Source organism: Calypte anna, chromosome 5 (assembly GCF_003957555.1).
Source record: "Calypte anna isolate BGI_N300 chromosome 5, bCalAnn1_v1.p, whole genome shotgun sequence".
NCBI lineage: Eukaryota > Metazoa > Chordata > Aves > Apodiformes > Trochilidae > Calypte > Calypte anna.
In genome coordinates this window covers 7,007,254-7,026,766 of record NC_044250.1, presented here as the reverse complement: position 1 = coordinate 7,026,766, position 19,513 = coordinate 7,007,254, and the positions used below count along the sequence as shown (strand labels likewise).

Genomic DNA, 19,513 nt, shown 5'->3' with positions numbered 1-19,513 from the left:
CAGCCTTCAGTTTGCCACAACAAAGTCATTCCTTAATTACCAGGCACAGGCAGCATTCCTGCTGTTACCTTACATCACCTCCCACGACTACAGAAGGGTATTTAAGACTAAAACGTTTGGTTACCCCCGTGCTGTGTGGGTGCATCCCATCCCCCTGGCAGCAGCTCCGCTCCGCAGAGATGACCCCGAGCTCAGTTCCCCCCAGCCCCCTGGCTACGGGACCTCGGAAATCAGAACACATCACATGGCACCACTGAAAACAAAGCCAGCTGAAATCTGAGGCTCTGAGCACCCCTTAATGTTTTCTTTCCCTCTCTATGCTGCTTGCCGGATACTCAAAAGGTATCAAAAAATGGCACCAGTGACTAAATAGCACAGAAACAAAATATTAAGGCTGCTTCTTAAACTAAAAATCACTCTGCTGTGACTCCACTACAGAAGAGATTCAGCATTAATCAGTCTCAGGCACTTTCCCAAGTCACAAAATATAATATATTAATTTAAAATGCGATACAGATACCTGCTCATCAGCTTTTCCTATTGCCAAATGGTATGAAAGCAGCAATTACAGGTCAAGCAATTACCACTATTCCTGATATCCCTAATGCTGAAATTAAAAATAAAAATATTCTTTAAAACATTACTTTATTTCACTATCTTCCCCAAATCAGTTTCTTAGCCTTACTGTAAGTAAAGAACCTGAAACTGGGAAGGATAAAACCAGTCCATTCCCAATCCCACTGCAGAATTTATCTTCCACAGACCATGTACCAGCCTATACTCTAAACTAGACCTGGCTCAACCTTTGTGATGGAGCCATGACTGTGAAGCTAAACGGAAAGCCATTTAGTTTTCATTTTGAAATGCATCACGTTTCATGTCATAAATTAAATTACATTTTATGGAGTCTTAAAATACACCAAAAAGGGGAAATGCACTCTAGGGCTGCTGCACTCCAGCTGCAAATATGAGAATGTCTAAAGGAAAATCTCCTGAAACAAATGTCTTTTAGATGCTGGGAGCTCAGCAACACTTGTTTTGTTCTGCAGATCCAGCTCCTGTCTGACCTCACGGACTGCTGAGGCAAAGGTAACCTGACTGAAAAGGTTTTAACTTGACCAAGTAGCTTATAGCCCAATTAAACCTGATTTCTCAGGAGTAGTAAAAATTCAGCTTTCCTTTTGGACTGACAACTATAGAGAAAAACATTTAAATACTTTCAAGTTTCTCTAACCTGTAGCTTCAGCCATCAATCTTGGGTTTTTCAAAATAGCATCCCATAATGATGTCTAGCTCAAAACACTGTCTAAATTTATTCTTACTTTGCCCCTTATCTGGGACTAAGATTGCATAGAATAAGAGTCAAGTAGTGCATAATATTTGCAAACAAATAATATTTATTGCCTCTAATAAAGTACAATTTGCAAGTTAGAGGCTTCAGTGGGACTTTATATGATGTCACTGCAGTGGTATTAATTTTTGTTTGTGTTTGTGATATTGCTTGTTTCACTTCTGCAGATCTATTCTTAACAGTAGTTTGATAACACTGTTTGATAAAGAGATGAGCGTACTGGAAGTGAAATGGAAATGTCTATTATGTATCATTTTTTATACAAATGTCTTTTTCCCACTGGTACCAGCTGCACTCATCTGCAGCTAACCAAAGATGAGGAGAAAAGAGATGACATGCATCATGCCTTCCTTCAGCTCTCCCTCCAATCTACATTTTTCAGCAGAAGCAACAGAGTTGAAATAAATCACTCTGCTGTCTGTAGCATTAAGAAACCAAAGAAAAAAAATTATCATTTCATTGCCATGCCAATGGAGAGGAACAAAGCCAGCTAAAAGGGTGCAGGAACAGTACAACTCACATACACACTTTGTAGGCTAACAACTCCTAACATTGGGTGGCCCTGTTTTAAAAGCCATTTAAGAGCAGCATTGAGAATGCAGACTTTTCACTAGAGAGACAAATCCATATTCTGTGGCATTTGGAAGACATTTGATTTTTTAAAAAATATCTTGCAATTGGTATGAATTACTACATTTATGGAAAATATAATTTCCTGAAACCATACAACAATTTCTAATAAAACAAAGTTCTAAAAGAACTCTAAAAGAAAAAACATTGGTGGAAAATATTTCTGAAAAAATATTCCAAGAATGTATTTTCTGAATTAGCGGTTGGGGTTAGAACCAGGTCTGAAAGGCTGCCAAAGCCCAGATCTTCAGCCACAGCCACTCACAGCAGGCAGGAGCAGCTCAGGCCATGGGTTTGAGAGTGGGGTCCCATAGGAGATGTGTGGCAGACAAGACCTAAGGGTCATAGCCCATTTCCTCAACTTTATGAAGGAAACAACCACTCTGGTGAGTCCTAATGGCTCAGTGCATTATATCAGTGCAGAAGAGCCATTCTGTCACTGCTACCTGTGCACCAAGGGAAAGGCTGCAAAGGAAGCAGTAAACAAAAGTAAAACCAAAGGGTAATTGCTGTGACCAGAAGTATCCAGAACAGAGAAGAAATGCAAAGATCTAACCTGTGAGTGATGGCCATTTCAATTCCAAACATCCTTCAAAAACATCAAGCAGAGAAACAGTTAAAAACATCAGAAAGCAAATGGAAATCTTGGATCTGGAGGTCTGTCACTCACTTTTGCTCTCTGAGGCAGGTTCATCATGGTGTCTGGTTTGAAGTCATTCTTGTTCTTTCTGCACAGAACTGCAGTGATGATGATGATGATGACTGTAACCACAGCAATGGGAGCCAGCACTGCTGCAATGATCCATAGGTTGTTTGGGGGGTTCTTCACCACAGCTACAGACAATTGCAAAGCAACATTGATAAGTTCTACTGTGCAAACACAAAATTTAGATTGCTTTCCAACACAGCCTTCATCTATCTCCATATAATAACTAGTATAAAAGGATCACTAGTAATCTAGCTCTTCCTTTTTATTCCTAAAATAATAAAATAAATTTTTAAAAAAAAGAATCAGCAACAATGTTCATTTCACAAATCCCTTGGCACCCTTCTCTCAGTTTTTGCCAGCTGGAAAAGCAGCCATCAACTACCAGATCCAACCAGATGCCACGTAAGATATCACTCCAGTGGTTCATTTACACAATAAAGAAACAAACAAAAGTGGAAGTAATGTATCATTAATTATTTTTCAAACACAAGAACAGCATATAGAAAGGTAATGTATTAAAAATATATGCACAGAGTCCATACCTGGTGTCAAAAACTTACTGGCTCAGCAAGCGTTAACTGGGAAAATTGTATAAAAAGCAATGAAGCTGAGCACACTAATAGATGTTATTGACATTAACAGGGCAATAAGAAAATGCTTCTCTTTACTCTAGAAATATTATGCCATGGTAAAAGTCTAAATGAACCCATGCTGGGTTGGAGAGAAATACTTGCAGCTATGTTTATAACTGTTCCAGGACAGGTACATTTCAGAAATGCAGTAATGTTAAAATGCTTTACATTACTTTTTATCAGAATAAAGTGTCTTAGTATGAACCTTCAACTTGTATGCATATAAGAAAACCCCCTGTAACACATCCCCTGTTTTTTAATTTCATTTTGTTCTGGAAAAACAAGAGATAATTTCATGATACTGAATTTTGCTTTACTAAAATAATTTGTGGGCTTCACTGTGCTATCTTTATTAATTTTCCTATTCACTGCTTGCTGGTGTGGATAGACAATTGTAAGAATACCAGCATAAAGCATCCTTTCCCATTTCCTAGGGGACTAGAGTTTTCAAATGTCATTGAGTTTATTAGCTGTCAGAGGCACTCAGCATCTTTCAGGATCAGGCTTCAAACACAGCCCATGTTGTTCAGCAGCAGCTACAAAAGGCAGCTGAAAGTCTGTCTGAAGCTTGAGCCATCCATATTTTTTGTTACTTTTAGTCTGTCTGATCTAACCAGACTCTGGGCTCCTGAGGGTAGATTTATTTTCTTACCACATTTTGGTACAGAACTTTTCATTCTGATATAAAAGAAATTATAGTAAGTATTTCTTTGGGAATACAAAGACAGAATACAAATACCATGACCAAAATGGAAGAAATTGATTTCTTTCTGTAATATGGCATAAAGACAGAATTACTTTCCAACCATGATCATTCCATGATTCTGCCTCCTACATTTAAAATATTGAAGCTTCAGAATCTCAGTTACCTGGGAGTTATAATTCAATTTCTATATATTCACTTTTTACAGTACTCTGTGCATATTTAACTTGTATGAAAATCTACAAATGAATGAGGCTGCCTTTCTGATCATAGAAGTACAAAGTCAGATCATAAGCAGTAGCCTATAGTTTCCTAAATAACCATATAAATCATGGAATTGCCTGAAGTGCTGGGAAACTGCTATGAGTTATGTATAGCTGCTTTAGTAAAAAATACATTAAAGAGATACTCTCAGGGAAAACAAAGTTGCTCAGAATGTAAATGGGTTTATGGCAGTAGGAAAAAAATTAAAAAGGAGAAATAAAGGACTGAATGACAGAATTTTTATAAGAACTCTTACGATCAGCTTGAACTTGAATAACATAACCCAGTGTCAAGGCCATCCGCTGAGAGTCAACTGTACTCAGGATTTTGGCAGCTGCAGTGCCCAGCAAAGGTTTTCCATTGTATAAAGCATAGTATGTCAGTTCAGCTGGCTCCTTAGGTCCTGGGATACGCTGGATTTTTACCATCTTTTAGGAGAAAAAAAAAAAAAAAAGAAAAAGATGAGAGAATACTCTCTTTGTATTAAAGCACTGCAATATCTGCCAGGAGCTACTTGAGGGCAGTGCACACAGAAAACTCCTTCCCATATAAGATCCAAAGATCCATGCACATATTCTCAGAGGATCAAAGATTCTTCCCTTCATAGCTCAGGCTATTAAGATTAATGAGGACTGATTGCCACTTTAAATTTTTTTAAACATAATTCTCAGGTAAAACCATATACTAAGAAAACCATGCAGTAAAAAGGAGGAAAGGATCAAATGTTTGGACATTACAGTCCTCTGTAAAGAAGGAAATCATAAAATGTGCCCTAATATTGAAAATTATACCTTACTGGCATGTTGTAGTTGAAAAATTCCCTCACATTTTAACTCTTTAAGAATTATTTTTGAACCCAGGCTGACAATAATGAGAACCATGCTTTTTTCCATTTTATTCCACAGAACCCCAGGCGAGTTTTTACGTTGCACCTCTAGCTCTCCTGAGAGTGGAGGAAGTGTTGAACACCTTTAATGATGAGAGGAAATAAGAATTGTGATGCTTCTCCATTATGTTATGAACAAAAATATGTTATGTTGTCATGGAAAATTTTACCAAGGTTCACACTTTTAGAAAGGAAAAACATATTCTGTCTTTTATATTCTTTCAGTGGGAAAATGCACAGAATTATGGGCAAAGAAGAAAAGAAAAATGTGTTTTATATCTCACAACAAGCATCTCTTGAAAAACAACATGTAATTGAAAAAAAGCAACAACTGGTCATGCAGTTTTTGAAGGCAGATCCTTCTTGATTCCCCCACAACTAGCAACAGTTGGATAAATTACTGAGAAAACAAAATATGAACATTTCAAAACACTGAAAGGGAAATTTTGCTAAAAAAGAAGGAGATTATTAATAAATTCCACGTGACTGCAATCTCTGCTTCATAATGTGATCTGTGGCCCTATGATTTGATGACTAATCCTGTATAAAGATTTCTTCATACTTTTTTTTGTCAACAAAAAGAAATACGAAGTTCTAGCTATATTGAGTTATCTAGGAAAGAAAGACCAAAGAAACATTTTTAATTTAAGAACAAAAGCCTGGAACTCTTCATTATGCTGAATACGAGAGCTTACACTAAAGAAATCCTCACAGAAACCAAAGAGAAAATGTTTATTAACACTAATTAATTAGTGACAGTTTCGAGAAGATGGGGGGCACGCAAGCACAGCTGACTTCAGAAAAAGAAACCTGTTGGTGCTTGAGTGGCCTTGGTGTTCCGGACAAAAGAGAAGAAATCTAAACTCAGCTAAACAGATGGGGTTTTTTAACTGAGACACAAACTGAGACAGGACACATGAAAACAAAGCCCTTTTTGCCAACACACATCCAGGCACAACCAGAGCCACACTGCCCACCTGCACGGTGTAGCTGCCCACGGTGGTGGCGCGTCGGAAGCGTCTCCCTTGTTGCTGGGACATCATGAAGAGGGGAGCCAAACGCTGCTCCATCAGTCTGGCAAAGCTCTGGTTGTTCAGTCCCAGTAATGCAATATCAACCCCTTGAATAACTGCAGGAATGGAGAAAACCACATATCAGCACATTTTAGATGGACAAAGTAACCCACAGCCTACATGGCAGCTGGGGACAGGGATGGATTAATCAGCTTAGAAGAAAAATGACTGGATGCCATCCCACCCCATCAGTAACTCCTGATGAGTATGTGCTGTGCTTCTTCCAGCTCCTGTACTGTTCTTCTCAGATAACATCAACAGTGCATCAGAGAATAATATCCTCCAAAAACATTCTTAGGCCTTCAGTTTACCAAAATGGCTCCCAAAGGACTTAATCTATGAACTTCAATGTAAAAAATAAGTGAGAAGCTATGTGAGAGCTGCCAGATTTTATACTTGTCACCAGACTCTCCTGTTAACTAAATGACAGTTTTTCATCCTGCAATTTTGAATTCTGAAGCCAGAATTTTGTACAGCTCAGTCTGAAACAAAATACTATATGGTTGAGAGCACTGAAAACTGAATAAATGTTTTCTAAAAAAAATTAATGTAAAATTAAAAAGACACTGTATTTGCATAACGCTCAAATAAGTGATATCACTGCTTATTCATACAAATGTATGGCATTTCAATATTATTTTAAAAAATCTTTTGGGACCATCATGACTTTTTTGAAAACACTGTCTCCATTGTAATTTCAACAACACTCCACTACAGCCAGTGAACAAATAAGAAGAAAGTAGATTAAAAAGTACCTGTTATTACCCAGTAGTCTCTAGTTGATTCTGAGACATCAAGGTTTGGATACTCCAAAGCTTTAAAATAAAAGTTGAAATTATGCCATAATATTCCAGCATACTACATGTTATATGTTCTGACACTATTAGGTTAACCAGATACTGACAAATAAAAATAAACTATGGCCCAGGAAGAGATCTAGAGGTATAATTTACAGGAGTGTAATTTCTTCTGTCTGAAAAAGAACATCAAGTGCAAACAGAGCAGACAAAGAACATCCATCTTCTGTTGCCAAAATATTGGCTGGTACATTGCCTGGGGCAAAGCCCAGAACTGCCCATTACTAAAAAGTCATATGTAATACAAACATTTCTGGATTATATACATCTCTGTCACTTTCTCTCTGTGAGTACTTTCCCCAGAAAAAAAAAAAAAAAAAAGATTACATTCTGTGGTATCCTTACTTAATCCTTACTGCACCCAGGCCACCATTTTAACCTAAAACAATATTAAGATAAACCAGGATCAGATTCCACCAAACACAGAGTGCAGTTACACGTGAATTACAAATGAGATTTATGAAAACATGAATGCTCCTTGGAGTGTGGTATTCTCCCTCTGCACCATTTGAGGCATTACTACCATGTGTTTACATCCTTGAGAAAATTATATTTGCAGATTTGATGCCTTTTATTATCTATTCCATCTCCAAAGAGCATTAGTAAAGTTCAATGTGCTTATAATTCATTATAGATCTTAGCATTTTTTGATAGATTTATGCAATGTGGAAAGCATTAATACTTGGAACTTAATTCAGAAAATATCCAAGCCTTGCACATTGAAACACTGCTACTGCATTGCCTTGATTTTAAAAACCAAACTGGCTTGAAATAGTAAATATTGCAACACATCTGATTAGAATCAGTAACTGCTTTTGAGGAAGGATTTCACAGTGTTTTCCTGAGCTCTGCATTTCCACCACAGACTGCAAAGGCTCTGGAGGAGCTGCTGGAGTCCACTGGGAAATAACACACTGCAAGAGCAGGAGCAGTATTTGCTCTATAAACCAAAACAACTGCACTGCCACATGAATAAGCATCAAACTCTTTTCAAAGTAAAGATTTCCACAAGACATGCTGTCAGTCTGAAGACAGTATGTGAGCATTAAGTTCATGAGTTTGCAATACACTTGCTGTGCTGGGAACAAAATCAAGACCTCCAAAATGAAATATTAACCATTAGTATTTAAAGGAGAACCAGCTAAAGACATTTTTTGGCCTATTTTGGAGGCCAAACACTTGAATCAAGGGAAGCCATTATCAAAACCTTTTTTGGGCTTTCTCCTTGTGCTTCTGGGTGCCCTGTGAAGACAAGTCCTGCACACAGGGCACTCCAGACAAGCTCAACCACCAGCCATGATTCTCATGATGAATGGTCTAGGTCCCATTCTAGGTCTACAAGCACACCTTGTGTCAACAGCCTCCTTCCACCTCCCCTTGTCTGTGGAAGGACCTGATGAAAATGCAAACCCTAGGCACACAGTGGTGGATCAGATGAAACCTGCACAGATATACCCAGCATGCCCCTGTTTCCTCTCCCTTCCTGTGAACACCCATCTTCATCCTTAATTCATTTTAGAGAAATTAACATGCAGAGTATATACCACACTTTCTGGCCTGACACACAGCTTGCTCTCCCTCTCTGTACCTCTCACCCGTCCTGTCAACTAAAATGCCAGCAAATTATTTATGCTAAAGCATTATTTATGCTAAAGCACAGACCATGTTTTAAACTGAGGATAAATTCAGCAAATACACCAACAACTTTTTAAATGAAGAAGCGCAGCTGAAACTCACCCACTACCCAAACATTTACTCAAAGCATTCTACACAGCCCACAACCAAAGCCAGCCCCAGGGCTGAGTCTTCCACTGGAGTAAAGGGTTATGCTGAATGTGAGCTTTATGTGCTGCTCCAAGGTTTCCTGAAATGGGGAGTTGGGGAGATTCTGCAGGATTCCTAATATTAAACTAGAATTTTGTTTTGTTTGGTACCTGGCACAGGCATTTTTTTAGTAATAACATCATACATGAGTTTTTCTTAATTATCTGCCAGTGTTTCTACCATCTAAAGTCAACACTAAACCCAGAAATCCTTCCACCTAATCCTCCCTTTATTTTTTTTGTCCTTTTTTTAATTTTTTTTTTTAATAAAGTCTAAAAAGCAGTCAGCAGAAACACTTATAATCTGTGAGCTGGATGACAAAGCTTATGGTGCTTGCAAAGCAAAAGCCCAGCACTGGCTAATCTGAAGGTGATGGGAACTGTGAAATGTATACTTACATTCAGCAATGGTGAGGGGTGGGTAGGTTAGATAGAAACCCACCAGCTCAGCTGACAGCTGATTAAGAAGGTTGCTGGAAACAGTGCCATTGAGAGTTGTGCTTTGGTTGTTCACTACGTAAAACAGAGTGACAGCTTGAGAGACATTGGAGGTGTTCAAAATCTGAAACAGAGGTAAAGAAATAACATGTAGCTGTGTTTTGGTGCAGTTGGAGAAAAAAGACAACAACAAAATAAGAGAAACAAAACCCAAAACCAAACAAAAAGCAAAACAAAACAAAAAACACACAACCACAAACAAGTGTGAACAAACTGGGAAGAAGCCAACTGAAATAATGGATTTGATACAGCTCACTCAATGTGCTTATTTTGTGAGAGACTTTAATCCCTGTTCAGCACATGCAGAGTTACTGGAGGAGAGTTACTGGTTTCCCCCTCCTGGTAAGCTACATGCGCAGAGCTTCATCACACACCAAATACATTTCATAAGGATAATCTATTTATATTCCTGAAGTATGACAAAGTGCATAAGGGTGCTGGGCCACTAAACACAACGTTCTGCAAAAAATCCCTGCAAAAGCCCTTAGTAGCAATTTTGAGTCTGCACATGTAGAACTGGGATGCACACAAAAGAAGGAGATACATTTCATTAGCTTTGGTCTTACAAACAAGTACATATGACACTACCTTTATACCTGAATAGTCTCACTAAGATCAACTAATGTGTCAGAAGAACAGTAAATAAAACTATACAAGGATACACATAGGGAAGAATAACTCAGAGAGTTTGGCTACAGGCATTAGCAAAGCAAGAAACTTTGTACCTGAACTGTTAAGTTGTTGCTGGTGTTTAAGACCTTTCTTTCAGCATCCTGAAATGCTCTTTGTAACCGTTGCTCCATTGTCTGAACAAATTTGCATGACTGTATATTGTCTGTTTGGCCCACAAACTGCAACTCTGGAAAAGGAGCAACAGATTGGTATGTGGACATAATATTCTTGGTGGCATAATTCCAGTAATCTCTGGCAGCAAGATGACCAATTTGCAAATTAAGCTAGTGAAAATAGTGCCATAGAAGAGCAGTTTATGTCATTCAAGCATTGCACTGAACTACCTTTAATTAAGACAAAATTTAAGGATGAAATTGCATTATTAAAGCTGATAATCTCTACAAACAAATGAAGACTGTTTCTGCAGTGATACACAGAATGGTAAGAGCAGTTCATTGTACAAATATTTACTCAGGCAGTAAGTGAAATCATTCTAAAACACAAGTTATAATCTTAAATCTTGCAGGTCGTGTTCTTGCAAGACATAAATCAATCACAGTATTGATCCTCACTCTGTGCTAGGAAAAATACACTGAACTGGGTAGTTGCAATAAGTACATGTATATAAACACATAAGCACACAAAAGTATTTTACAGCACTCTTGGCCTTCTCTATAGCTTACACATTTCTGCTGCACTGATGCTTGCTGCTTGCTGTACAGGGGGTTACACAGCAGCCCTGGGTCAGACATCTGGGACCTCAGTCAGATCCAATGGGTCCAGCCAGAAAAATATATGACCACATCATATAGTCATGATTCTAATCTGATTGTTCCCAAAAGAAATGCACAGTTGGCTGCACAACCCATCAATTAAAGTCCATTTTAATCAAACACCAAGTCTCAGCCAAGCATCTTGACATGACTCATCCGTGCAGGCAGGGGTGACAGCAAAGCCCTGGCAGGATGGGGACGTGCACCCCATCTGTGCTGCCTGCACCAGGAACATCAGCACATGAGACCAAAGCAGAGCTTAGCAAAGGGGACAAGGAGGAACCAGGTCCCTACACAGGGAACTGGTAACACAGACAGCACCTCAGGAGCAGACGGGCAGGACCTCACTCACCTGTTTTCAGCTGGAAGTGGTAGGCAGGAAGAGGCTTCCATGGCAAAGCCAGAGCTGCCACAGACTGAAGATGTGGGATGTGCTGCTTCATGTCTGCTGTGGCGTTGCTGATGCCATAGGCAAGAAGCCTCTCAATTACAGCAGCTGGTATAAAAACCAGTCTGCCCCGTGTAACGTAGTAACCAACTGTTACATTACTTGATTGCTCCAGAATTTCAACCTAAAACACACAAGGAGACTTTTTTTTTTCTTTTTTTCTTTTTTTTTTTTAATTTTGAATGCAGTTCAACCAGTATTTGATGGTATTTCTGGTCCTGAATACAGCCCCCTTGCTGAGTTCTTATCCTGTAATCCCCTAAAAACCCTATAGGGTCTGTTAATGTCACATCAGACATAGTATTAGCAGAACTGCTCATGCAGCTTTACACCCAGGCTATGGAAAACGTGCTTCGAATTGAAGCAGTGCAGTGCTGCTACCACAGCTGATGTACCTCTCATTTAGAATGGAGCTTCACTCATGGATACATTTCACTTATGAATATAAAAATACAGAGAAACCAGAGAACATCCAGCTCCTACTTCATACCTGAAGTTCACTGACTTTGGGCATGTCATTGCAGGTTTGCAAATAGATTTGTGAAAGACAAAAGTTTCTGATATTTATTTCTTAAACCTCAACTGTATCTTCTATAATATTTGCCCTATACTGTACCAGATGGTTCAGCTATCACCTGAGTAGAAATACCAAACCACAAGAAATTTGTGTCAAAACACAAATTGAATTTCACCTCAAAATTCTGTGTTTTCAAAGACGTTTAAGTTCTGGAAATAATCTTCCACAGTAAGGTTTAGCTGGTTTCCTCTGTCAGAAAAACACAGTTTCTCTCAGGTTTATAAGGTAGAAGAGTAAGTGTGACAGTCTTTATTGCTGCTGCTAAAACTCAGAAATGCACAATTCCCAAACCAGCAAATATCATCCGAACTTGCAGCAATAGAGCATGGGGGCAAAAGTCAACCTGATGCCTTCTATTTTGAGAAAAATGACCTTTTGCTTCCCAGTGGCATGAGTGTAAGTCATAAAAGCCTTGGACTCGGCACAAACCCAGCCCAATTGTGTGGGAACCTGTGTGGCAGAGTTCCCCAGCCATGTACCCAACACCCAGCAATGGAGATGCTCACACAATTCAGCTGCAAAGTGATGAATACACCGCCCTCACTCATTTTCATTAAAACACTCTTTTCTCTCTGCTCAGGATTTTCATCCCTGTGGAGCTGCACTTTTCAGGTACTGGGTTTTCAAAGCAGGGAGTGTACTGACAGCCCTGACATCCTATTTACCAGCTCTGCTCTTGTGATTGATCCAGGCACTTGGCTGAATGGGAACCAGAGTCATTCCTGAGCTGCATGGGGAGGGGAAGGAACCTACAGTTGGCAGTCATATCCCAGAATATACCCAAAATAATTACATTTCTTCCTTCTACTTCATGTAATAAAATAGGAAAAGCTTTGGGACAGTACTTATATTTTTAGATTCCAGAGTGGGTGCTACCTATGCCTGCTTTACATAGAAAAGCTCAGTGGTTCCCTCCAAGATGCTTCTCACATCCAGAGATGTCACTGGAGCTGCAGACAGCTGGGATTCTGTTGGTGGGAGAGCTGTTTTGGTGAGCATGCTTACCTGAGCACTGACATTTTGGTTGAAAGCTTGTCTCAGCACTTGATTGAGTCCTTTTCTCACGTTCTCCTTGAAGTGAGTGCTGATCAGCATTCTCCTCGTGCTCAGAAACAGAACTGTATGAGAACAAAAGCACACCTTGTTGTGAAACTTCACAATGCTACTGTTTACTTTCTCACACTCTTTTATGTTTTGCTAGGTGGGTGGACACACACGAAGCAGCAAGGACTTCCAGAAGCTGCAATGGGTGCAAAAACTGCAGCATTCCTGAGGTGCCTCTTCACTCCTTGGCAACAGCCCATTGTTACCAGAGTGAGGTCTAATAAACACAGTTTCTTTAACAACAAAAAGCTTTTGCCATTCTAAGTGAGATATGGTGCCACTCGATTGCCAGGGGACAGACTGGTGTGGCATGCCCAGGGAGCTGAGCTGGTGAACTCTGTAAAGGATGTGTGCTTCATACCTTCAGAGCCAGAGTTAAATAAACAAAGAAATGTGTTACTCCACTAATGGTTTTAATTAGCACAATTAGTAATTTTGCTACAATTATTTTCCATTTAAGAAGTGTCTGTACACTTCCTATCTTAACATTATCACTTGCTTTTTATTTTTCTCTTACAATTTGGAGAAAGGTTTTCATAGCTGTACTTAAGCACTTTTAATTAAGGCAAGCTACTTCTATCCTCAGGAATAGTTGTACTCATCATACTACAGATGTAGATATTTAGCAACTACTAAACATACATTAGGTCCAAAAGCTGTTTAGTTCATTGTACCCAGTATCATTACCTAGAGAACCTGTGGATGCCCCTTCCCTGGAGATGCTCAAGGCCAGGCTGGATGGAGATCTGAGAAGCCTCATGTAATGGAAAGTATCCTGCCAGTGGAACTAAATGATCATGATGAACTAAATGGGGTGTTGGAACTAAATGATCGTTAAGGTCCCTTCCGACACAAACCATTTTATGATTCAGTTCTACACAAAGCCCTTTTATGCAGATATTCTTCTTTGCTGAGATCTCCAAAATACATACATCTTCTAGTGCTGTACTGTGCTAGCATAAGGAGTCCATATGAAGCTTGGGCAAGGAACCTTTCCAGACCCCTTGAGTTCTGAGTTCTTACAGCTAGGGGCAAGATGCCTGTAAAAACCAGCTAAAGGCAGAAGTGGTACTGCTCACTGAAAAATAATGTTTAGTATTTACAGTTGCACTCTTCAAAATGGGAGGAATTTGAGTTTTGCAAATGAATCTTTAATGATAGAATCAGGTGTTCATATAAAAAAAATAAAAAGAATGAGGTATTTATTTGTAAAAAAGGGCCAAAGACTAAGGGAGGTTACTGCACTGTATTCTTCAGTGGTACAGACTCGTTACTGCAAAGCAGAGACCAAATCATCATGTCCTACTGGGCTGTCCTTCCACACAGGAGGTTCAGCTGTAGTGACCCAGTGAACTTCAGGGCACCCCCCCCATCTCACTACTTCACTTGACACATCACTGTAAAATTCAGGCTACAAATCAATCCATTGCCACCCCTGTACTAGAACAGCCTCATCCCTAGATTATACCCCAAGACCCCCACATTTTTTGACACTTGAACGTATTTCCCACTCATCACCAGCCCCTCAGAGACAAGCAAGATCCTTTCAGCAAATTCCATGGCTCCACATACCTGTTTTAACCATAAGGTTCCTGGAGAGGTGGCAATCCAGGGGAGGAGCTGCTGTCATGTTAGCGAAAGCGGCTGCTGCCGTGGTTTCGGGGGGAGCAGAGGTGCTTTCCACTGGAGCAGAGGGAAGCGTGGCTGTTTTCGCTGATGCTGTAATAGATGTCAAAGCTGCTGTAATTGTCAATGGATACGGGGTTGACGTTTTGGTGATATTTGAGCTTGGGAACTTCTGAGTGTCAGTTACTGCTGTTTCTATCTGCCAGGGTATGTGTGCTTTGGGTGCGAGTGTGGAAGCTGTGACCGTGCGGTTTTTAGGGATAATGAGCGTAGGTGTCGTGTCCACAGGTGATGCAGCTGTGTTGCTTGTTGCAAAAGGAAAATCTGTGTGTGTTCCTACTGAGCTTAGATCCAATGCCAGTTTTGTGGCAGTGTTATTTTTTGTTAGTATCAATGTGCTTATAGCCATCACAGATGGCAGAGGTGTGTTTTCAGTGCCTAGAGAAAAGAAGGAAGAAGCTGGCACTGGTGAGGCTGGAGATGATTTTCTTGTTAGTGGTTTTGCTTCTGAAGTTCCTACTGTAGGTATTGCATCAGAAGATACTCCAGATAACACTGTAATGACAGAATGGGTAGAGTTGGTTTTTGACATAAAAGGTGAAGCTAGTGGTGTTGGTGATGCATGGACAGAAGGTATGATGACTGACTGCAGAGCACTGGTGGTAGGGGGTTGCAATGGGCTGCCCTTGGTAGCTTTAGCAGATAGATTGCTGGGAACTAGGCTATGTCTTGTTGCACTTTTGTCCCACTCCTCCACACTAAATGTAGCTGGATTTTTACCAGCCATTAACAAATAACCAGAGGACTCTAACTGGTCCTCAGCAAATTCTGAAAAATGTCCAGAACCAATGTCTTCTTCTGTAATAAAACTATGCAAGTCAGTTGAGCTAGAGGGCTTGGTTATAGAAAAGGGGGGCTCAGTTGGCAGTGTGCTGTGGATGGATCTGCTCTGATAGTTGGCTGAAAAAGTCAAGTTGTCAGTGAGCTGAAACACAGGTGTTGTGCCTACAGTTTTTTCCAGTAATCTAATCTTTCCAGCATGAGTTGTTGGTGACTCCAAAGAGCTGGAGAAAGTACCTGTACTCTTGCCAGGAAGCACATGCAAATGCAGAGGTGCTTCATAGTGCATACTGATACTAATGGATCCAGCAGTGAAGACATTACCAATATTTTCAGATGTGTTTCCATGCTCTTTTTGCAGTGGGGCAGGCACTGTAAAAGTGGGAGAAAGGGATGAATATTGAACAGGAGATGTTTTCAGTGCAAATACGTCTATATTGGATTCTGAAAAATCATTCAACTTTATTTCAGCAAAGGGTAAATTTGAGATATTTTTACTGAAGTCTGCATACGTATCATTTGCTGAAGAGGTGGAGAAGGGTGGCTGCTTATTTGCAGTCATTTTCCTTTGCAGGCTTGAAACTACTGAGTATGGCACATGGTACTCAGATTCCAATGGAAAAGTACTTGGAGGAACTTCTTTTATTGCAGTTTTGACTGAAGTTCTTACTGATGGAATACCAATGCCAGCTGTATCAGTCCACGTAGAAGCCGAAGTTGTAACTTCTGAAGAGCTGACAGGATCTAAATTGCTTTCAGAGTCCACACTCAAAATCCCAGAAAACCTGGAGCCTGTTGTCATGGAAACCAGTGATGGCTGCATACCCCACGCTGGAGGCACAACAGAGGCAAGATGCTTTTTATCAACTGAACGTGAAGCCTCAGCAGAGATAAAATGTTTTAGAGCTCTTGGAGGTGAATACTGTGCATGTGGAATCAAAACAGTGGGCACTCTCACATTTCTGTCTTTATCTGCAGTTAAATCTGGACTTTCTGCAGTGCCAGGGGGAAGATGCACATGTGTAAGAACACTAGCAGCAGATATATTTGTGACAGCAGGTCCAGATTTTGAAAAGCCTGTACTGGAAATAACTGACAGCACCCCAGCTAGATCAGGACTAGTCATGCCTGTTCCCAAAACAGTGCCTAGTGTCTTTGAGCCTTTGGGGAGTTTACTGGTTTGGGCATCTGGAGAAACATTGGAAAGCCAAGATCCATAGGGCAGAATTCTATTACTGTTGAAGTCCATGGATATCTCTGCTGTCACCCCTCTTGTGAAAAGCTGTTGTGCTGTTGTTGCCACAGAAAAGCCATCAGAGGTTGGAATACTAGTAGCAGAAGCAGCAGGCAATTGCAGGCTGCTTTCCTGATAAGCTCCATCAGTCAGGTCTTCTGCAAAAGTCTGATTCAGGGTCACCACCATGTGCTGCGAGGAAGCAGTTGAAGGGATTTGCAAAGTGTCCTCATCAGATGCTGCTGCACAGGGACTGCTTGTGCGTGCTACCCTGGTAAAGGTGTCATTTGTCTCACTTAGCAAGGGAGACCTTGTGCTCGCTGAAGAGGAGCGTGTTGCATTTCTAAAGAGAAAATCTGTTTCATTTCTAAATGCTGGTATTGGCAGCACAGCACTGAGAGTGTGCTTTGCATCTGGAATAAGTGATTTTGGCAATGAAAGGGAAGACATGCTCTCTCTTGAGCTGGAGACCTCAGCCAGGCTCTCAGAAGCTGGTGACATGAGAGGTGCACTGATAAAGCCTGTAGTGCCATTAGTCTGTGCTGTGGAAGACTGAGGATGACTCGTTTGGGGTATTAGATGTGGAGTACCCACAGGATGGAAGACTGATGTAGAAACCACTTTATCCTGAAAAACTGGTGATGACAGAGGAGTGATATCACTGATTCTGTCAATCAGCACTGGCTTAAATGGCTGAATGGTTGGGTTTACTCCAGCAGAAGATACTTTATACAAGCTCTCATTGGGAAAAAGTGTCAAGCTTCTGGAAGTTACCGGCAGGGAAGACTTGATATGGTTTTTGACACAGGAATATCACAGTATCCTGATAGAAAAGAGGTCTTCTCTGAAGGAGACCCTTTTGCCACTATTTCTGTGAAATGCATCGTTGTTAATCCAAAGAGACTGACAGGCATGGCACTGGTAAACAACTCGGGACTCATTCTGTGATTCACTGTACTGGAATGCACTACAGGGACCGTGCTTAGAGAACTATTTCTGCTTTCACTAACCTGTGAGATGACTGAATCTGTGGTGAAGAAACCTTCAGGATCTGCAGGCAAAGGCACTTTGAAGGGCAGTAGAGCTGGTTTAGAAAAGTTAATGGTATGAGGTGACTGAATTACCAATGAGGAGAATGATGGTGATGGAACAGCAGCAAGCATGTCTGATCCTGAGGTGCTTTCTTTTGAAATGGAGGGTGTTTGTAATGGTAGTAGCTGAAATGGCACAGCTGGACTCAAGTGTGTCACTGGTGGTGTAGTGAACAATGTGGCAAACATACCAAGTTGAGGCAAACCTGATAGAGCAGCTGTTTCATCTGCATCTTGAGGTGATGACCTCAGAGGCAACTCAGCTGAAAGTTCAGTAGGTTCCTGGGATGCACTGTTTCCACTGCCTTGATAAAGGGTGGGTGACAGATGACTTTGATCTGAAGTCCTGGTACGTGTGCCAGTCAGTGTTGTTTTTATCATCTGAAGCAAGTTTGCATTCTCCAAAGTATGTCCCATAGAAATATCAGCTGCTAAGGAAGTTTTCATTTCTGTGGAAGGCCGTGTTGGTGATAGTATAGATCTCCAGTTAGAAGATCCTGCAGAAGGAGCAATGTTGATATGCTGTTGCCTGATACCTGTAAAATATTAAATAAAAATTATTATATTCTTGTTCAAAAGGAAGGAGTTGTTCTCTTGTTGCAACAAATCACAAGACAAAATGCATTACTTTTAATAAAATTAGTGAACAAATTTTTTATTCAAAGAGCACAAAATTCAGAGAAAACTAAAAAAAAAAAAACAAACAACAAAAAAACACACACCGAAATAATATGACAGATCATAAACTTACAAGTAATTTAATCTGACAGAAGAATAAGGAAAGCTTCCTAAACTATACTATTTCAAAATACTTCTAACTCAGATGGTTCAACACATTAAAAGTCATCTTCTTAAGCTTGGGAAAATTCTTGAGGTAATCATCAGTCGCCCTGTGTCAAAGTATTATGTGAGAAGATGGGCTTAGAAGCAGTGTCAAAAGGGAATAGATTTTGACAACCAAGCTTCCCTGACTTGGCATGCAGTCTGACATGGGAACAGAGTTGGCATTGGCTGGGTTCCTGTAGGATGCATCTGGAGGTGCTCATCTTGCCAGTTCTAATAATGCATGCAATTATAGACACAAAAAGAAGAAAATAAAACAGGGATGAACATGAGGAAATGGGTGCAAGATCCAAAACAAATTAGGAAATTAAACTCCTTTTTTGAGTGCAGATGTACAACACAGCATTTGAAATACCACTTCACTCTACATTCAACACCACAATGTTCCTAGGCTTTGTTTTCTTAAAATGATTACAGATGTTCTAAAATTGTAGCATGGGAAATCTCACATTCCTACTAATTTAAAGATTCACTCAAGAGTAAAATTTAAGGGGTTATTTCCCCTCCTCCCCCACGCCCCCAAAATTAATAGATCAAAACTTGGTAGAGGCACTTTTCTTTCTGTGCCTGGCTGTGCCCCTTGCAGAGCAAACAGAGGCCCCATACAGAGCCAGGCCCTGCCCTCCTGCACAGCTGGAGCAGACACAGAAGGATGGATGCCACCTCCCATGATGGCATGGAAGAGGCAGACCTTGAGATACATGGTTATAAACCAGGCTGGGCTTTAGTTCCAGCCAGCAATGAACCCAAGGATCACCAGAGCCAACAGCACTGAAGGGGCTGAGCTCACACAGCCAGGAGCCAGCAGCAGAACACCATACAGCACAGGAGAGGAAAACGGGTCATGCTGCATCAATTTAAAGTAAAGTTTCTTTCTTG

At 40.4% G+C, this 19,513-nt stretch overlaps 1 protein-coding gene across 1 annotated transcript in view; it reads right to left on the bottom strand.

The window, feature by feature from the left end:
* Nucleotides 1-18,274, bottom strand: part of KIAA1549L (KIAA1549 like) — a 50,431-nt gene extending 32,157 nt beyond the window's left edge. The window contains exons 1-10 of the mRNA XM_030451207.1: nt 17,998-18,274; nt 14,573-15,181; nt 12,902-13,014; nt 11,224-11,443; nt 10,152-10,285; nt 9,328-9,490; nt 7,004-7,063; nt 6,153-6,304; nt 4,546-4,717; nt 2,652-2,815 (exon numbers count right to left, since the gene is read on the bottom strand). Coding sequence (XP_030307067.1) covers nt 2,652-2,815; nt 4,546-4,717; nt 6,153-6,304; nt 7,004-7,063; nt 9,328-9,490; nt 10,152-10,285; nt 11,224-11,443; nt 12,902-13,014; nt 14,573-15,181; nt 17,998-18,238 — 2,028 coding nt within the window. The 5' untranslated portion in view covers nt 18,239-18,274. The remainder of the gene's footprint in view (nt 1-2,651; nt 2,816-4,545; nt 4,718-6,152; nt 6,305-7,003; nt 7,064-9,327; nt 9,491-10,151; nt 10,286-11,223; nt 11,444-12,901; nt 13,015-14,572; nt 15,182-17,997) is intronic.
* Between the last annotated feature and the right edge of the window lie 1,239 nt (nt 18,275-19,513).